The sequence below is a fragment of the Mesoplodon mirus genome (genome assembly GCF_964341445.2).
Source record: "Mesoplodon mirus genome assembly, chromosome: 8".
In the NCBI taxonomy this organism is placed as follows: Eukaryota; Metazoa; Chordata; class Mammalia; order Artiodactyla; family Ziphiidae; genus Mesoplodon; species Mesoplodon mirus.
The window spans coordinates 76,788,123-76,806,441 of NC_138984.1; the positions used below are offsets into that span (position 1 = coordinate 76,788,123).

Genomic DNA, 18,319 nt, shown 5'->3' on the forward strand with positions numbered 1-18,319 from the left:
TATAGGAAATGGAAAAACTAATTGGTAAAGTGGTTAAATGATATAAAAGATTTTTAAAATTGAGTTAGAGCTTTTTATATTCTGTTTAACCTTTCAAATCAGATCAATGCTTTAAGTGCTTTTTTACTTTCATCTTTTCATGTCTTCCATCTTTGATATTTGCAACACTCCAAAATACTCCATAATAACTATTTTGTACATGGACTGGTATTTTGAGCCAAATCCCAAAACCCTTACCTCCTTCCAATACCGTAAAGTACTATTGTTGGTGTGTGCATAGAACAACTAACACTGAATGGATACAGGGTACAGGCTTAACGTGAATTGTTCCATTCATCTAATATGTTTTCAGGTTGGTAAGGTGTAGTGTCATGATTTGTAAAAGTAATGTAGAAAGACAAACTTTTTATGCGTTGCTAGTGTTTCCATATATGTAAAACACTGAGATAGTAGGGGAAGCAATTTCCCAGTTAGAAGATACTTTTCTAACTAGCTGCGAATAATAGGAGTGACATCTGACTCTGAAAATGAATATATTCTCTGTCTAGGGAATTCTAGATTTGGAGTGTTATTAACTTATTTTCCCTTTTTTAGCTTTATGAGTCATAAATGTATTTCCTAATGATGTGTTGTAAATAAGTATCCTGTAATAATCAGTAGATACAATACTTATTCACTGTCTTTTCTCTTTAGGCAGATTCTACTGCGGAAAATTCTCCAGATAGTTTGTCCGTTTATAAAATTAGATACTTGCCATCTTTGCTCATTTTCAAGTTCTCTGTTTACAAAACTATTAAGAAGGTGTGAAATGCAGCCAAACTTCCCAGTTTATGGGAAATGTCGGATGATTGCATTTCCTACGTGTGCATTGTTCACACATGAAGAAATTTGGCAGCTGTGAGATGATTAAGTTTAGAGTATCCAAATCTAACCCTCACTGGGATTTTGGTTTCCTGCTTTCTGCCCCTGTCTTCTCACCCGCTTTGTAACCATATTAAGTGCTATGGTATTACTTCTTAAGATTGGTGATACTTAAATTTTCTTCATTTTCCATTTATCAAATGCTATGAATAAATCATAGACCACGAGTTCACCTGATGCAGAGTCCTAGCTTCAGGCAGTAACATACCCAAAACTGTTACGAAGGAGGTTGCTTAAACTTAGAATGCTCAATAAAGAGGTTACACAGTGGTGCCATTATTAGGGTAGAGGGCAATATTGGTAGCTAATCTAAATGCTGTAATTACTTCAAAATTATTCTGCTAGAAAATTTATGGTCATACACATAAAAGTTTGTAGCTGGCTTTGAAAATAGTAGAAGGTGGTTTGTATATATGGTTTGGTTGATTTAATTTTTATTTGGTTTGGCATTTATTTCGAGTAATTTTTTTGATGTTGAAAACTTCAGATTATTCTATTTCTTCATGATTATTAAAGATCATTCATGTGGAGAAGTGAGAATTTTTTTCTGAGTACATCTATTACTTTTACAGATTTAAATATGTGAAGGTATTAAGGGATTACACTATATAATTTGTTAACTGTGGATCAAAAGTCAGTAGCAGGTCCTTTGATCCTAAGTGTAACTGATAGTTAGATACTGGGTATGCACAGTTTGGTTGACAAGAAAAAGGAGACAAAGATAATAGGAAGTTGGGGGAGACCCATAGTGAAAGTAGGAAAAGAAAAAGGAGACAGAATAGGAGTAGTTAGGGCCCCAGTGCCGCAAGCAGCTCCCTTAGCTTCTTCCATCCTCTGGTTTAGCCATCCCTCAGATAATTCCATAACAGTTTTCAAATGGTTACCACTTCCATTTGGTGGTCCAATTGGATATTTTCAATGTCTTTTACAAATTTCTTAAGTCTGTTTTCAAAATGATGGTGGTTATAGTTTTTATTACCCTGAAGGCTTGTTCTGAAGATTAGCAAAATTGCTTTTTTGTGCAATAAGTTACTTGAATAAAAGGTTCTGTGAATGAAAATTATGATCATCATTATCTTTGATGATTATTCGGCAGTGGGAAAAGTACATTTAGAATTTGAAACTCTGTCCTTTGTGTTTCATTCACAGGCTGTAGAAGAAGAAGATAAGATGACACCTGAACAGCTGGCAATAAAGAATGTTGGCAAGCAGGTGAGGTGTACTGTAATAGGTTGTGCATTCACAGAGTAACATGCTCTTGTAGAGTTAAAAGTATTTTGGAGCCTCTGTGATTTTTTTTCCCTGTCTGTTCACTGTACATTTTTCTTCTGTCATGTAAATGTGATGCTAATTTTGAAGGTCCCTGAATTATTTGATGTCAGATTCTTTTTGCCATCTATAGAGAAGTAAATCACAAATATACCTGTGAGATACTATCTTTAGTGAAAACAATTTTGTAGAAATAATGTAGGAAACTTGTGTTCTGAATTCATTTTCCAAGCACTATTTTTACTTGAAATAATATTGTCCATGAAGATAATAGAGTGGTAGGTTTATTTCATATGTAACAGTTTTAAAAATGATATAGTTTATCAATATGTAGGCTTCAATATATAGGTAATATTCCTGAGAAAGCTTAGAGCCCTGTTGGATTCTACTGAGTGAAGAGAAAGGGTTTTAAGTATTTGCTCTTTCACTTTTCCCAAGATGAAATATATATTTTAGTTCCTATTTTTCTGAAGGTTGGGGGGAACACAGCAACCAATTAAAAGAATCTACAGATTAATTAGACTGTTTTTTAAAGAATGTTGATTACATTTTTTCATTTCATGGAACATGGTTATCATATTGCTGATGTTGGCAGAATCTTGATATTTCAGATGCAAGACACTAAGCTGTCTTTGCTTTCAGCCATCCTACCATATGCTCTGATCCCATCACATCTCACAAGCTATGTAGGTTTGGGCCAGGACCATTCTTGGATGGGAAATCTCTAAGAATCACCCAGCTGCCACAAGAAGTAATGTAGATAACTGAGGGAAGTGTGTTACCAATTCACCGCAAAACCAGTTATTCCAATAGAGCAGTAGGGGCAAAGGTCTGACTTAAGTATCATAATTGGTGAAGTCAAATCTCACTGCATTCTGAATATTACAGTTTCAGTAACAAGAGGAACCCTCCAAAACCAAAAATGAGATATAATTCATCTTATTCTCTGATCCTGTGTGATACAGTCACCCTTGTTGTCTTTTCCCACTACTTATTTTAGTCTAATATGTAATATTAGATCACCAACTTGGAGCCTAGCATTCAGTAACTATTTTTTGAATAAATGACTCTGATGCTATAGTTTCTTGATGTAGATTCTATTTAACAGTTAGCAGCAAAGAAATTAAAAGTGAAACTGAAAATATATATAATTGGCAAAGTTTAATAATCATCAGAATCATTTTTAAAAAATATAGTACTTCACTGGTTTGGCCTCCTGTGTGGCAAAAGCAAAACTGCCTATGATGGAATCAGACCAATATCTTTTTCTCCTGCCAGTCTTTCTTAGTCTCTGTCACCTAAAATGTCCTAAGGCTTATTTCTGAAATAAAGAAAATTTAATGTTGTGGTCTAGTTATTTGAAATTATTTATAGCGTGTTGTATCTCTGGGTATTTTAAAGAAATCAAGCGTATTGAAATTGTAGTTTAGAAAAGAAGAGCCAAGAAGTAATTTCAGTGGTGAACATTTGTTTAAAGTTAGGAGTCTTGGTATTTTAGCAGTACATATAAGAAAATAATGGTTTAATTGAAAGTTTTTAATTGTGTGCAATATCTATCCTTTATTTCAAAGCTTTCATATTTAGCTGAAATATTTCAATCAGCTCAGCCTTAAACATAAATGTATATTAAGCATTTAAACTTAACTTCCTTTATTACAATGCAATTTTTTAAGTCTTGTTTTTAACTCAGATGTTTCAAATACAGATTTTATCAGGTTTAAGTTAACGGATTGTACCTATATTCTTTCCTGTGATACATTTTTTCAAAATAGCTACACGAAATATTTATCCTTAACATTTTAGAATTGATCCAAATTGTATTTAAATTTTTAAATTACTGACAGTGACTTTTGATCCAAGAATATTTCCTGAATCATTTAAAGCACTAGTCCTGAAATATTAAAATTATATAGGAATTAAATTAAAATTACAGAGGAAGTGATGAGAATTCACATTGAACTCTTTCCTTTTGGTATGTCTGCTTTGAGTAAAGTACCCCCTCAGACATTCAGTATATATGAATGGCAGAAAATATACACACATAATCAGCCTTATACACACAGATAAAATGCTTATGGTTTCTAAAAAAAATCAGATGATTTCGGACTGTATAGAATTCCTTGTGACTCTTTTATCATTTCTGCTGCAGAGTCATAACATTGATTGTGTAAATCGATCTTTATTTTATCAGCTCCTTAACATTTTAACAGATTTAGAAATCCTGAAAATGTAACAATATATTGGGAAAGTGAAATTGTAAAATATATATAAATTTAGTTTTGGCTTTCTTTACCAATTTCATCAGCTACTGAAAAAAAAATTAAGTAATTCGTCTACCAGTAATATGGTTCTTTTTTCTTTTTCTTTCCTTATTCCTTTTTTCTTTTAGGACCCTAAACGTCATTTGGAGGAACATGTGGATGTACTTATGACTTCAAATATTGTCCAGTGTTTAGCAGCTATGTTGGATACTGTTGTATTTAAATAAAGCAATGCAAAAAGCTCTTAGTGATACTTTCAGTGTATAGTCCTCTTGTTCCTAATGCTGAAAATCAAGGGACCTCTGAAGGTGTATTTGGTTAAATGTAAGACATCTGGCATCATTTGCAGCACTGTAACACCTTCAGTCTCCATTGTACAATTACTTCTGTTTCTTTAGTCAGGGTCTTTGCAGATTCCAAAGTTGTATAAGAATACATCAAAGTGGACAAATTTTGTTAAGATCCCATTTAATATTTGAAGAAATCAGTAACACAAATATATTTTGATTGTTGCTTACAAAATAAAATACATTTACAGTCTATGTCTCCTGAGGTCTTTTTGGCACTGGGTGGAATTGACAGAATAACATTTGACAGTGCACTGGAAATCTCACACAAAGATATGTTTTCCTTTGTAATTTAAGATAACACATAAAACATCAGTGTGATAACAAAACTTCACAAATGTAAAATGACTGCCATTAATGAGTGGCTACCTCATTAGTGAGTAACCCAGAAAAATGTTGACATATTTTATTAAAAGTATTTGTCACAAGTTAATATTGAATACTCAATATCTTGTTAACAGATTATACTTTCAGTATTTCGAGGGGTACATATAAGGAGAAAAGGGAGGCAGTTTAAATTTAGACTTTGATGATTTTTTTTTTTTTTAAAGAGTACATTCCACCAACAGTGTTGCGATTGTCTGGGAATTGCCTGCTGCAAAACTTCACTAGACTTTCAGCTGAGACAGCCATAGAAGGTGTGCAGTGTCCTCAAAGCAAAATGAGAAACGTAGCCATAATGTGAATTGAATATCATGAGCACATAAGCAATAATTTTGTTACTGTTTTCTCTCATCTTTCTTAAATTAACTTAGAAGTACCCAGTTTTCTGATAAAGACAAAAATTTGACTAATGGCAGTTTTCATAGATGACCTCATCCCTCAACCTGTTTCTAACCTGATGTACATAAGTACTCACACATGGTACAGCACCATACTGGGTACACCAAAGAATGTGCAAAACACACGGAGACAAAGATTTAATTCTGTCTCTCCCTTTGTGAAAATATGGTAAGAATGTTTCTAAGGCTTCATTAAAGAGGGAATTGGGGATTTAGAATTGAGATTTAGCCTCTGATAGAGTAGTATGAATAATGTGGTGAACCAAATTACTCTCCTATTTGAATAATTCTAGGCTGCTCTTGGTTGCCTAATGAAAAATTACCAGAAACTAAAAGTGGAAGTGGCTTAAATTCCCACTATGTTTCACAGTCTCTGTTTTTGGTGGAATAAGGTATTCTGAGCATTTCTTGATTGTCCTGCAGTTTCTTCTTTTAAATATAGTGATGGTATATTTTATGTAGGACTTGTAATATGTATTAATTTAATTGTTGGGATTACAACAGCTAACGATTTATAATTAAAATATGAGTTGAAGTTTGTAGAAATTTTCCTTTTGCCTGATTTAAACTTGTGTGCAAGTGTTTCGTTTTTTTAATATATGATTTTCCCCTTTACATAAATCAGGTTCTGTGACTTCTTTCACAGATACTGTGAAAAGCTAGTCAAGATTTTTTTCGTACAGTATGCCCGCAGAAGAAGGCCTCAATAATACAAGGGTTATTCTCAACATTCCATTGGAAACTACTTGTTTTTTTTCTTTCTTTCACTTTAGTCCCCTGAAAAATAGCTCCTGAGTGAGTAAAGTGACTGAGAAGGCTCACACAAGGCCTGCCTTTTGCTCTTCTTATTTGATCACCTCATCTTCCGGGACTTCCCACAGTCACATACCATCTTCTCCCACTTGGTTCATGTTGGAGACGTTCCCAATTTCAAAACCTTACCAGAATCCCTCCTAGCAAAAACCTACAGTTTTGTAGATTTGGAGTCAATCAGAATGAGGATGTCTTAAGAAGGCTCAGTGAACACCTTTCTCTTGGAATGCACAGCTATTTTAGCAGCAGCCTGATAACCCAGGCCCAGGCAGGCACTGAAACAACTTATTTAATCACAAGCTCAATAAGCCACTTCAGGGGGGGGAGAGAGAGAGAGAGAGAGAGAGAGAGAGAGAGAGAGAGAGAGAGAGAGAGAGAGTGTGTGTGTATCTCTGCAGCACTAGAACCAAAACTCTTGCCTCTAATACAGAGATGTTCCCGCTTTCCACTTAGACTAGTGTGGGGGCATCAAAAGCTCCAGCCTCACTATTCAGTGCCATCTGTCTGTACCAGGAGCACCTGAGTCTTCCAGGAGCTCATTAGAAATACAGACCTGCTGAATCCTAATCAAGAATCTTGGTGTGGTGCATAAGCAGTTTTAAAGTTTGAGAAGACCAGCTCTACAGAAGTATGATTCAAGAGCTGATGTGCTGATTCTGAGAAAAGCCTGTTTTCCTTCTTGAGCATATATGTTAAAGACATAGATAGCCTGTATGTGAGGAATCACTGAATTCAGTACTGGTAATCTAAGTGAGAGTGCACATTTATCTCCTAATCCAATTCCTTAGAAACTCTGAGGAGGAGGCACTCTCCCTTTCCTCTACTTTAACATGTCATTTTTAGCATTCTGCATTTTTTAAAAAGCCAGTTCAGGGTACCGGGAATAACAAAACCCGAAAAAGAGCCCAGGTAGAGTCTCTCCTTTCTGCGACACACTGAAGGCTCTGTCCCACCGAGGAGGGGGTGGAGAGAAAGGCATTCGGGGACAAAGAAGTGAATGATCGAAGAAAGGGGAAAGCAAGAGTAACCAAAACCAGGCCAAAGGCTCTTGGGAGAAATGGCGGTGAAAGGTAAAAGGCAAAGAAAACCAAGCGTCCAATAATGTCATAGCTACTGTCCCCTCCCCCCACACCCCAACGCCTCAACAGTTAAGGCCCTGCTTGTTAGTGAAGCTTCCTGGCCACGAGCTGAGATTTGCTTTCGAAAGGAAAAGGGGTTCTGGCTGTATTTTTTTTTTCCCCAGTCCGGGACATCTGGGCACCAACCCTTCCGGCCCTGGGCCGCGCTCGCCGGGCCTTGCCACGGCTGGTGCCCTCTGCGGCCAAGGCGCCCGCCCGCCGCGGGGGCGCAGTCCGGGCTCAGCGCTGGCCGCTCGGCCCCCAGAGGCGGCGCTCTCAAAATGCGCCCGCCTAGGCACAGGTCGAGTCGGGTTAGCCCCTCTCTGCAAAGCGCCAGACCCACCCAATGTCCCCGGCGCCGCTCTCCCTCAGGGAGTGGCCGGGCCCGAGGAAGGCAGATGCACTCTCTCGGAGGAAGGTACGAGCTCCACCGGGCGGAGGCGCCCAGGCCGAGCCTCCGGCAGGGAAAGAGTGTGTGCCCCCCGGGGTCCGCGCCAGCAGCCGCTCGCCCCGCGCTCCCCGGGTCTGTGGGCGGCTCCCTCTCGGGACCGCCAGGGTGCTGGGGAGCCTACGGGGACCTTAGACAATGGAGCCGGAGCGGGGCGGCTGGCCTGGGGCCGAGCGCCGGGCGCGGGGGTGGCTTCTCCCGCCGCCTGCCCCCGCAGTGCCCCGCGTGGAGCTGGCCCGCCAGTCAGCCAGCTCGCGGGGCCGAGCTGAGCTCCGGCGCTGCGCTCCTCCTCCTGGTTCCCGCGCGGCTCGGCGTCCCGGGAAAGCCACAGGAGGGCAGGTTGGCGGGTGCCGGCCACGGGAAGCAGCTTAGAGCGGTGAAGCCTCTTGGCCCTCTGGTTCGGGCGGAGGGCTGGGCTCCTCTGTAGACCCAGTACTGGGAGATTTCTTCCTACACCTCGGCGCCGCTTTGGGCCTCGTGCTATTGATTTGTGCCAACATCCTTTTAAACTGGTTCTTTTCTCTATTCCTCTTTAGATTCTTTCTCATTTTAAAATTACTGGCATGGATTCTTTTTCTCCCCTCCAGATTATATAAACATTAAACACACACACACACACACACACACACACACACACACACAGAGTTTTCCGTAACGATCACTGCGTTGACACCACTTCCACTCTGTCTCCCCAGATCAACGCTTCTAGGGAACCCATTTGCGCGAGGACCCGGCCCTCTCTTTTCCTGGCGAGGCTTTTGAACCTGTCGCCAAGGCCGTACCTCAGAGAGAAGGAAGTGCAGTGGGATGCGAGGCATGCATGGCGCCTGCCCCCAGTTAGATGCTCTTCAGATAATCTGCAACCAAGCTCGCTGATAAAATATTTAGGAAAGACCTCGTAAACATCACAGCAACTACATTAAGGCACTTCAGCCCGACAGCTTATCATTATTTCAAAACTTAAAAAGGAGATCATTGATTGTCACTGTTTCTGTGCTCAACCAAGAAACCGAACCTTCCCGAGGTGGGTGGATGGGGGGCTGAGTTGCTTGCCTTTCTCCCCCACTACTCCCCCTTCCCGCTCTCTCTCATGGAGGTGGCTCTCAGCAGCAGTGATTTATTTATTTATGTATGTAGTTTAAAAGGTGTGCGTTGGTGGGGGTGCTCGTGGAGGACACACAGGACCTGCTCACAAAGGACTGGGTCAGGTGTCTTGTGCTTCTGTATTAACTGGAAAAGACAGACTCTGGAACTTTTACAGGGCGAGAAGAGGCCACCGGCTCGCGCTTTGTATACTTTGCACTTGAAATCGTTACATTCAACTGAATATTTGGCTCATTCAGATCCGAAAAGTCTCCTAGCATCGTTGAATTCCCTCCTCCGCCCCTCAGCTCCAAAGGAGGGAGGTGGGGGGAGAAGGTAGGAAAATGTTTAGTAAATTGCACATCTTTGAATCTTCCTAAAGCAGTGGTCACAAAGCTTAAAGGTGACACAACAGTGCTCATGTAAAACTAACACACGTTCCCCACCCCACCCCCAAGCCAACAATAAAATCATCCCCTTCAGTTTGCCATGATCGCAGCGACCAGGAGCCAGGTGATTATCCTAATTAATGTCTATCTAATTAAATTACTGTCAGCAGTTAACCAATGGCAGGAGCCGTTTCATCGGCTGCACAAGCAGCAAGATCAAAAGTGAGCCTTTTCTGATTGCTGCATAGTGTCAATTGGCCAATCTCTTCTCCCAGGGAAAAAAAAAGTAAATCAAACCTTTGAGAAGCATTTGCTGGTTGAAGTGCTTTCTGTCTAGTGAGGGGGTCTGTGGATTTCTAGTTTATGATAAATAGGACTTTAAAAACCAGGGACAGGAGGGCGAGTGTTCAGGTTCCAGAGCTATGCAGCTGGAGCACTGCCTTTCTCCTTCTATCATGCTCTCCAAGAAATTTCTCAATGTGAGCAGCAGCTACCCACATTCAGGCGGATCTGAGCTCGTCTTGCACGATCATCCCATTATCTCGACCACTGACAACCTGGAGAGAAGTTCACCTCTGAAAAAAATTACCAGGGGGATGACGAATCAGTCAGATACAGACAATTTTCCTGACTCCAAGGACTCACCAGGGGACGTCCAGAGAAGTAAACTCTCTCCTGTCTTGGACGGGGTCTCTGAGCTTCGTCACAGTTTCGATGGCTCTGCTGCAGATCGCTACCTCCTCTCTCAGTCCAGCCAGCCACAGTCCGCGGCCACTGCTCCCAGTGCCATGTTCCCGTACGCCGGCCAGCACGGACCTGCGCACCCCGCCTTCTCCATCGGCAGCCCCAGCCGCTACATGGCCCACCACCCGGTCATCACCAACGGAGCCTACAACAGCCTCCTGTCCAACTCCTCACCGCAGGGCTACCCCACCGCCGGCTACCCCTACCCACAGCAGTACGGCCACTCCTACCAAGGAGCCCCGTTCTACCAGTTCTCCTCCACACAGCCCGGGCTGGTGCCCGGCAAAGCGCAGGTGTACCTGTGCAACAGGCCCCTTTGGCTGAAATTTCACCGACACCAAACGGAGATGATCATCACCAAACAGGGCAGGTAATGCTACGTTCTTGGCTGCCGCTGCTCCAGGCGCGGTCCGGGGGCAAGGGCACCCGGCTTGTGACCGCCGCGGCAGCGAAGATTTGGGGTCGGGAGCGGAGTGGAAGGCGCTCTGGCGCGTCCTAGAGTTGGCTGGTGTTGGAAAAACGGAAAGTGGAAGGTCTAGCCACCGCGGTGATGTCGGGGAGGGGGGTCCCGCTCTAGAAAGGTGGTCGGAGAGCCAGTCAGTGGCCGGAGAAAGGAGAGCGAGAGAGAGGGGAAGAGCCCTGGCCGGCGGCCGGGAGATGGGAGGGGACGCATCAACGCCCGATGCACCGACAGGTGGAGATTCGGGTCGCCAATCTCGCTTTCCAGCTGGGCAGTGCTACCTGCCGACTCCCCGACTTCAGCCCCACTTCTTTTCCTCCGCCACCACCCCTATTCCAACCCAGCAAACATTCGCTCATTGACGCTGAGAGCACAAGTTTTGCTTTGCTATCTGGCGCCTCGCTTCTTGCATTTAATCTTTAACATTTATGTTTTTCCCCCTTGTTTTCTCCCCCCTTCCTAATTTAAATAGGCGCATGTTTCCTTTTTTAAGTTTTAACATTTCTGGTCTCGATCCCACGGCTCATTACAATATTTTTGTGGATGTGATTTTGGCGGATCCCAATCACTGGAGGTTTCAAGGAGGCAAATGGGTTCCTTGCGGCAAAGCGGACACCAATGTGCAAGGCAAGTCCTTCCAATTAACACGTTTTCCTGACACTTATTTAGGTGAGAATGATTAATTAAAGCCTTTGTGGACTGGCTCGAGCGACTTTTAAAACGATCGGCCAATGACTTTTAAAAGCAAACGAGGGGGATAGGGGGACAGACTGAGCCGCGAGAAGGGGGAGGATTATGCAAAAGCTATTTTAATCATCCCAGTTAATAGGAGGAAAGCGCGGCCTAAAAAAGCCCCAGCTAATGGGCCTCGCAGTGGAATAAGGGGTGTGCGTATGTGTATATGTGTGTGTGTCCTACGTGGAGAGGAGTTGGGACTGGGCAGTGCCCGGGGCACATGTAAACAACTTGTTTCTTTCTCTAGGAAATCGGGTCTATATGCATCCGGATTCCCCCAACACGGGGGCTCACTGGATGCGTCAAGAAATCTCTTTTGGAAAATTAAAACTTACAAACAACAAAGGAGCTTCAAACAACAATGGGCAGGTCAGTGGCTCAAGCGCTCATTTCTCTCTCTCTCTCTCTCTCTCTCTCTCTCTCTCTCACACACACACACACACACACACACACACACACTCACTTATACATACTCGTCCCTCCCTAAGATCCAGTTCATCACTCTAAATCAACATGAGAAACTGGACACGTTTCTTTGCTTCATTAAAAAGACTTCTAAAAAATTCTATTTCCATCCTCCGAAATTATATTAAACAATCTACAAAGTTGTTCTTCTCCCCACCTCTCGCCCAATTCCCGAGTTCCCAACCTTCCCAAGTACAAATACTTGGTTGATTTTGAGAAGGAAACGCGCAGGATCTGCAGGTTGTGAAAATCTTTGTTTCTCCTTAAAGGAGGACAGGGAGAAGGGCCCTGAGGATCGGGCGGTCCGGTTTGGTTTTCCTCCCGTGCTCGGGCGATCCGTGCTCCGGGGCAGTGAGAGCTAGTCTGCCCCAGCCAGCCAGTCACCAGCCGGGCGAGGCCCGCTGTCAGTTACTAGGGGCGGCGGGCTCCTTGCAGCCTCCGCGCAGCGGGCGGCGCAGAGCCCCGTGCACGCCGGCCGCGTTAACGCGCCGCCCGGCGCTCCCCTTTCTCTCCGCCGGACAGATGGTGGTTTTGCAGTCCTTGCACAAGTACCAGCCCCGCCTGCATGTGGTGGAAGTGAACGAGGACGGCACGGAGGACACCAGCCAGCCCGGCCGCGTGCAGACATTCACTTTTCCCGAGACTCAGTTCATCGCCGTCACCGCCTACCAGAACACCGATGTAAGGAGGCCTGGGGGCTGGGCGCGCGGCGGTCGGCACCGGCTTCTGCAGGCCCGCGCCGCTACCCCCGGCCATCCCCCACTCTGGCACTAACGTCAGCCGCAGCTGGCTCTGCTGCGCCTTTTAGGCGTAGGGCTAGGGGCCTGCTGGGCACCTTCCCTAAACACCTAGCCGGTGGGAAAACGCTTCCTATTCGTCTCCGTCGCGGGTCACCCGGGCCACCTTTAAGGTGACCAGAATTTCTCGGGCCTCTTGGGAATTTTTATTTAGTTTTATTTAGTTTTCAAGCATCAAAAGAAACCCACATTCATATATTTAAAAACTACAATAAATTACTGGGGGCTACGAAGTGAGTTTTCTAGCAGTTTGAACATAAGCATTTGCAAGTTTGCAGAAACTTATTTTACTACTGTTGATTTGACTACTAGAAGTGATGGTGTTTTTAAAAAACTTAAATGAAAATATTAAAAGTTTAAAATATGCATTTATTTTACATCAAAACTGATTTTAAGATGCAGCTTCTGGGTTCTTCAAGTTGTGTATCAAAAGCGACCAATTTTTAAAAATATGATGAAACATTTAAGATACACAACATTTTTTAGTGATGAATTCAAGTGCCCCTTAAAGATTTTTGCCTGAGTAAGTGCATTATGTAACAAGCATTTAAAAAAATGAGCCTTTGAACCAATTTAGAACACATGGGAGAGCTAATTGAAAGCAATTCTTTAGTTTTAGTCACCATTAATTTAAACATGTTCCTCATAACTTTCATCATACTTTCTTTTTTTCCTTTCCACCCATTCCCTCAAATTTTTCCAGTTAGGGAAACTTTGCTATTTAATGAAATTGTGGGCCGTAAGCCCCTGTAAAAAGCGGCAGATGACATATCCTTAAACACCCAACCCTCTGTATAGAATGTAAAATCGTATTAATCTTTTTTTCTCTTTTCCAGATTACGCAACTGAAAATAGATCACAACCCCTTTGCAAAAGGATTTCGGGATAATTATGACACGTAAGTAGTTTTGCACTTTCTCAAATTTGTGGAATTGGGCTTTAGGTCAAAGGTGGATTGCTTTGTACAGGCTTTTGGAAGCTAGAAAGTGTGAAGACAGGGTTGTTTTCGAGGTTTTCCTTTCCTTTTTGTCGGCTCCCTTTCTCTCTGGTGACCTGGCTTAGTACTTATGAGGTTTTGGTGAAAGGTTTCCTCCGCCTATTTTTAGCTTTTGCGTGAATTACAAAGTTGTTGGCGGGGCTCGGGGACTGGCTGGCTGGGGAAGCCGCCCTGGTTCCCGGGTGCGCGAGTTGTATGTGGTACTGCAGATGCTCAGCTCAGATTGTCTGCGTCTGAAACCGCCCGAGTCTGCCTGAAAGTGCATGTGGCTCTGGCAGTTGTTACAGTCTCCTTGGCATATGTGACTTTTATTTACCCATTTCCAAGTTTTGTGTAATAGCTTTTCCTGTGCAAGTTTACTATGGACTGAATAAAAATGTGCACCCACTACAGGCAAGTTCACGAGCACAGCCGATATTGCAGTCACTTCAGGCTTTGGGAAGGACCCAGGTTCTGTTGCTGTGTTATTATTTATGCTTCAAAAGAAAAATATTTCCTCTTATCGTTTGTATCTAGGTGCACTTTAATTAAATGTGTTGGTTCCCTTTTCTCCAGGCCTCCTTTACCTATCTCCATTTCTTTTCTATCAAAATGCTGTCCTCTGGGGCCAACAGTAGGTGTAAACTGAATACTTCCTGGGTTTGTTCTAGCGTTCTTCCTCAGAGCCCAGGTATAGTGCCTAGGAGTTCAGAAAGTTATATAGCAAAATCTAAATCTGGATTGTGGTGATCCCTTCACTTTTTTCTGACCACAGAAGGGTAGGATACATAAATTTTAATTTCATGGCTTGCATTAAGTGCTTGGGATAGAACTACAAAGTTGAATCTGTCTTTGACTAGGAATAGATTAAATTTGTGGAGGAGACAAGTGGCTATCTCCAGGTAGATACCAAACTTCCCTCCTGATATTTTTATAACAAATTGAAAAGACAGTCATTGATGGTACTGCCTGTAACTGTCATGTGCATCCCTCAAAAGTGGTCCAAAGGAAGCAAGCCTCATCAGTATGATTCCCCAGAAAAAAAAACTTGGCTACGCTATCCCTTCCTCACAATCTAAAAAAGGTGGGCTCAGCACACTGGAAAGTGTGTGGCCCATGAGACCAGAGATATTGGTCTCTGTACTAGGGGGTCTTGTAGATTCTGAGCTTTTAATTCTGCTGTGAACATCTGTTCCAAAGCATTTATTTTGCACAAATCAATTCAGTAATCCCAAGTGGGTTGGGACCTGGATGGGCATATAAACTGTATCTTTTGCAGATTGTTTTTTTTCTTTTTAAAATATTGTGGTGGTAAACAGAGAAGATATTTGCACCTTGCTGGTTATGTTCCCTTCCTGCCTCCCTCTACTTGTTCTTATTTGAGGCTGTAATTAAATTTCAGGAGGGAAATTTTGTGCAGTAAGCAAACTGCACCTGAGCAGCCACAGCATAACCCTCACTTGCCCCTCTTCTGGCTGATTTCTGTTGGAAAAAACCACTTCCATTTGGTTCTTAAATCACTATATATTTCTCATAGAAAGCTTCTTTAACTATACAAGTGGATATCTTAGACATTTATGGGTTAGAGAAGAGTAGAATGGTTTATGACACTCTCTTTCCACTGTTAATGTCGGTTATTTGGGCCTGGCTCACTTTTGGAGAAACAGGGAGAGCAATGAAGAGTTCAGGGGGGCCAGGGGGTTTGCTTGGCCACTCACCAGGGAATCTCCTCCCCAAAGGACTGAGGTCTGACAAGACTGAGGCTCTCTTTCAAAACAGTCTGTTGATTAAAGATTAAAACATTTATGTGTGAGCTAAATAAAAAGGGAGGCATGTGTGTATGTGTATGAGAAAATACTTCGACCAATCTTGATCCAATCTCTGGTTCCTTCTCAATACGAATGGGATTTTCTAGGCCCAGGGCCTAGAGCTAATCTTTGACTATTTTATTTAAGGTAATTATTAGTAACACAATTACTGTATGTGATTGGGCAAGTTATTTAACTTCCCTTTGCCTCAGTTTCTTCACCTGTAAAGTGGGATAATAATGGTACCTAACTTGGAAAACTGTTGTGATGGTTAAATAAATTACTGTCTGTACAGTCCTAGACAAGGGTGCCTGGAACACATAATCAAGTTGTATAAGGATGAGCTATTATTAGTGGGAGATTGCTTGGCGGAGGTTGATAACTGTACTTTAAGAGTGTGCCCCCCCAAGTTGTTGTTGCTGTTGTTTTTAACCAGTAACAGATCAAAAGCTGGGGAAAGAAGGTCAGAGTAGAGAACGCTTTTTCTCTGCAAAAGAATTTTACTGATTGATGACTTTGTTTCCAAGTAGTAATTCTTGTTTGTGGTCGGGAGCTGGGGGTTAAAAGATCACACGGGGAAAACGAGACAGGAAGTCCTGCGGAGGCTTCCAGCAGTAACCCTCCTGGGTCTCAGCAGACTGGCGAAGACCAGTCCGATGCTTGTCAGTACCTGGGGGGCCCGCGCGTGTGTCAAATGGAAGAAAGCGGTCTTAAAAGGGTGGAAGTGGGTGACTTGTTTATAAATTTCGCTCAGAAACTCTCACCGAAGAAGAAAGGCCCACTGGGCAAATAACACCTTAGTTCCTGGGTAAATCTGCCTCAATGTGTACACATACAGTGGAGAAGTGGGATGAGAATCCCCTGCTGTGCTCCTCTCTCGGGCCCCCTGTGCACCTGGCGAGACAGCGCAAGAGAGGGAAGCCTTCCTCTTTACCTGTATCATTTTTAGGTCCCTGAATAGACAGATTGATTCCTTTATAATTTCACGATTTATTTTGGAGAGGGTGCAGGTCTTTTGTCTGTCTCCATCCTGGACGGCAGGTTACACGTGGAGACGGTGCGGGTGGGCGACCAGGGGTGGCCTTCCCTTTTGCCCCCCCGAAGGGACCTGGCGCCACCCTTCGGTTCTCTCTCTCTCCCTCCCTCGCAGGATCTACACTGGCTGCGACATGGACCGCCTGACCCCCTCGCCCAACGACTCCCCGCGCTCGCAGATCGTGCCCGGGGCCCGCTACGCCATGGCCGGCTCTTTCCTGCAGGACCAGTTCGTGAGCAACTACGCCAAGGCCCGCTTCCACCCGGGCGCGGGCGCGGGCCCCGGGCCGGGCACGGACCGCAGCGTGCCGCACACCAACGGGCTGCTGTCGCCGCAGCAGGCCGAGGACCCGGGCGCGCCGTCGCCGCAGCGCTGGTTTGTGACGCCGGCCAACAACCGGCTGGACTTCGCCGCCTCGGCCTACGACACGGCCACGGACTTCGCGGGCAACGCGGCCACGCTGCTCTCGTACGCGGCGGCCGGCGTGAAGGCGCTGCCGCTGCAGGCGGCCGGCTGCACGGGCCGCCCGCTCGGCTACTACGCCGACCCGTCGGGCTGGGGCGCGCGCAGCCCCCCGCAGTACTGCGGCGCCAAGTCGGGCTCGGTGCTGCCCTGCTGGCCCAACAGCGCCGCGGCCGCCGCGCGTATGGCCGGCGCCAACCCCTACCTGGGCGAGGAGGCCGAGGGCTTGGCCGCCGAGCGCTCGCCGCTGCCGCCCGGCGCCGAGGACGCCAAGCCCAAGGACCTGTCCGACTCCAGCTGGATCGAGACGCCCTCCTCCATCAAGTCCATCGACTCGAGCGACTCGGGGATTTACGAGCAGGCCAAACGGAGGCGGATCTCGCCCGCTGACACGCCCGTGTCCGAGAGCTCTTCCCCGCTCAAGAGCGAGGTGCTGGCCCAGCGGGACTGCGAGAAGAACTGCGCCAAGGACATAGGCGGCTACTACGGCTTCTACTCGCACAGCTAGGCCGCCCCTGCCCGCCTCGGCCCCGCGCCCCGCCGCGGCCGGTCCCCCGCCAGCCCCTCGCGCCTCTCCCCCTGCGCCTCCTGCCCACGCCCCACTCGCGCGCCCCCTCAGTTTGTTTGACCCTCGAACACCGTCTGCAGCGGATTAGTACAGGTCTCCGAGTGTAATTTTAACCTTTTTTTTCTTTTCTTTTCTTTTTTTTTTTTTTTTGCACAGCAGTTTCCGCAGTTAGCGCACCGACCTTCAACTTGGCTGTAAACCTTTTGGTTTTCCTACTTACGAACCTTCTGTGAAGTTATCCTCCCAACAATTCCCCTCCCCCTCGTCTTTTTCTCACCCTCTCCTTCCCTTTCTGGTAATGAAACTCTTCACCTTTAGGAGACCTGGGCAGTCCTGTCAGGCAGCAGCTATTCCGACCCGCCAAGTCTCGGCCTCCCCATTAACCGTAGGATGTTGACTCTAGAACCTGGACCCCCCAGCGCGTCCTTTCTTATCCCCGAGTGGATGGATGGATGGATGGTAGGGATGTTAATAATTTTAGTGGAACAAAGCCTGTGAAATGACTGTATATAGTGTTAATTTACTGTAACGAATGGCTAGTTTTTATTCTCATCGTCAAGGCACAAAACCAGTTCATGCTTAACCTTCTCGTTCATTTCTTTTACTTTCTTTGCCTTTTTCTCCACCCCCCTCCCCTTTAACATTTTTTCTGGTGGGATAATTAACAATATTCTAAGAGGCTCTGAAAACTTGAAACTTGAAAAACTAGATAATGATGGGTTTCTCACTTCTCAATCCGTTGCATGAAATAATTACTCTGTGCCCTACTGCACACAAATAGCTAAGGAGAATCTGACCAAACACCTGTAAAGGATAGGTGTCTTTTCATAGGCAAGT

The 18,319-nt window shown here is 44.6% G+C and overlaps 2 protein-coding genes across 2 annotated transcripts in view; both read left to right on the forward strand.

Moving 5' to 3' along the window:
• Positions 1–4,993, forward strand: part of PSMD14 (proteasome 26S subunit, non-ATPase 14) — a 92,391-nt gene extending 87,398 nt beyond the window's left edge. The window contains exons 11-12 of the mRNA XM_082630766.1: positions 2,071–2,133; positions 4,580–4,993. Coding sequence (XP_082486892.1) covers positions 2,071–2,133; positions 4,580–4,678 — 162 coding nt within the window. The 3' untranslated portion in view covers positions 4,679–4,993. The remainder of the gene's footprint in view (positions 1–2,070; positions 2,134–4,579) is intronic.
• A 4,860-nt stretch (positions 4,994–9,853) lies between these two features.
• On the forward strand, positions 9,854–17,828 carry TBR1 (T-box brain transcription factor 1; the record flags this gene model as incomplete). The annotated part of the gene is made up of 6 exons (XM_082630615.1): positions 9,854–10,545; positions 11,108–11,262; positions 11,618–11,739; positions 12,358–12,516; positions 13,469–13,530; positions 16,567–17,828. 6 exons carry the CDS (start codon positions 9,854–9,856, stop codon positions 17,420–17,422), a joined length of 2,046 nt encoding a protein of 681 aa, XP_082486741.1. The 3' UTR covers positions 17,423–17,828.
• Between the last annotated feature and the right edge of the window lie 491 nt (positions 17,829–18,319).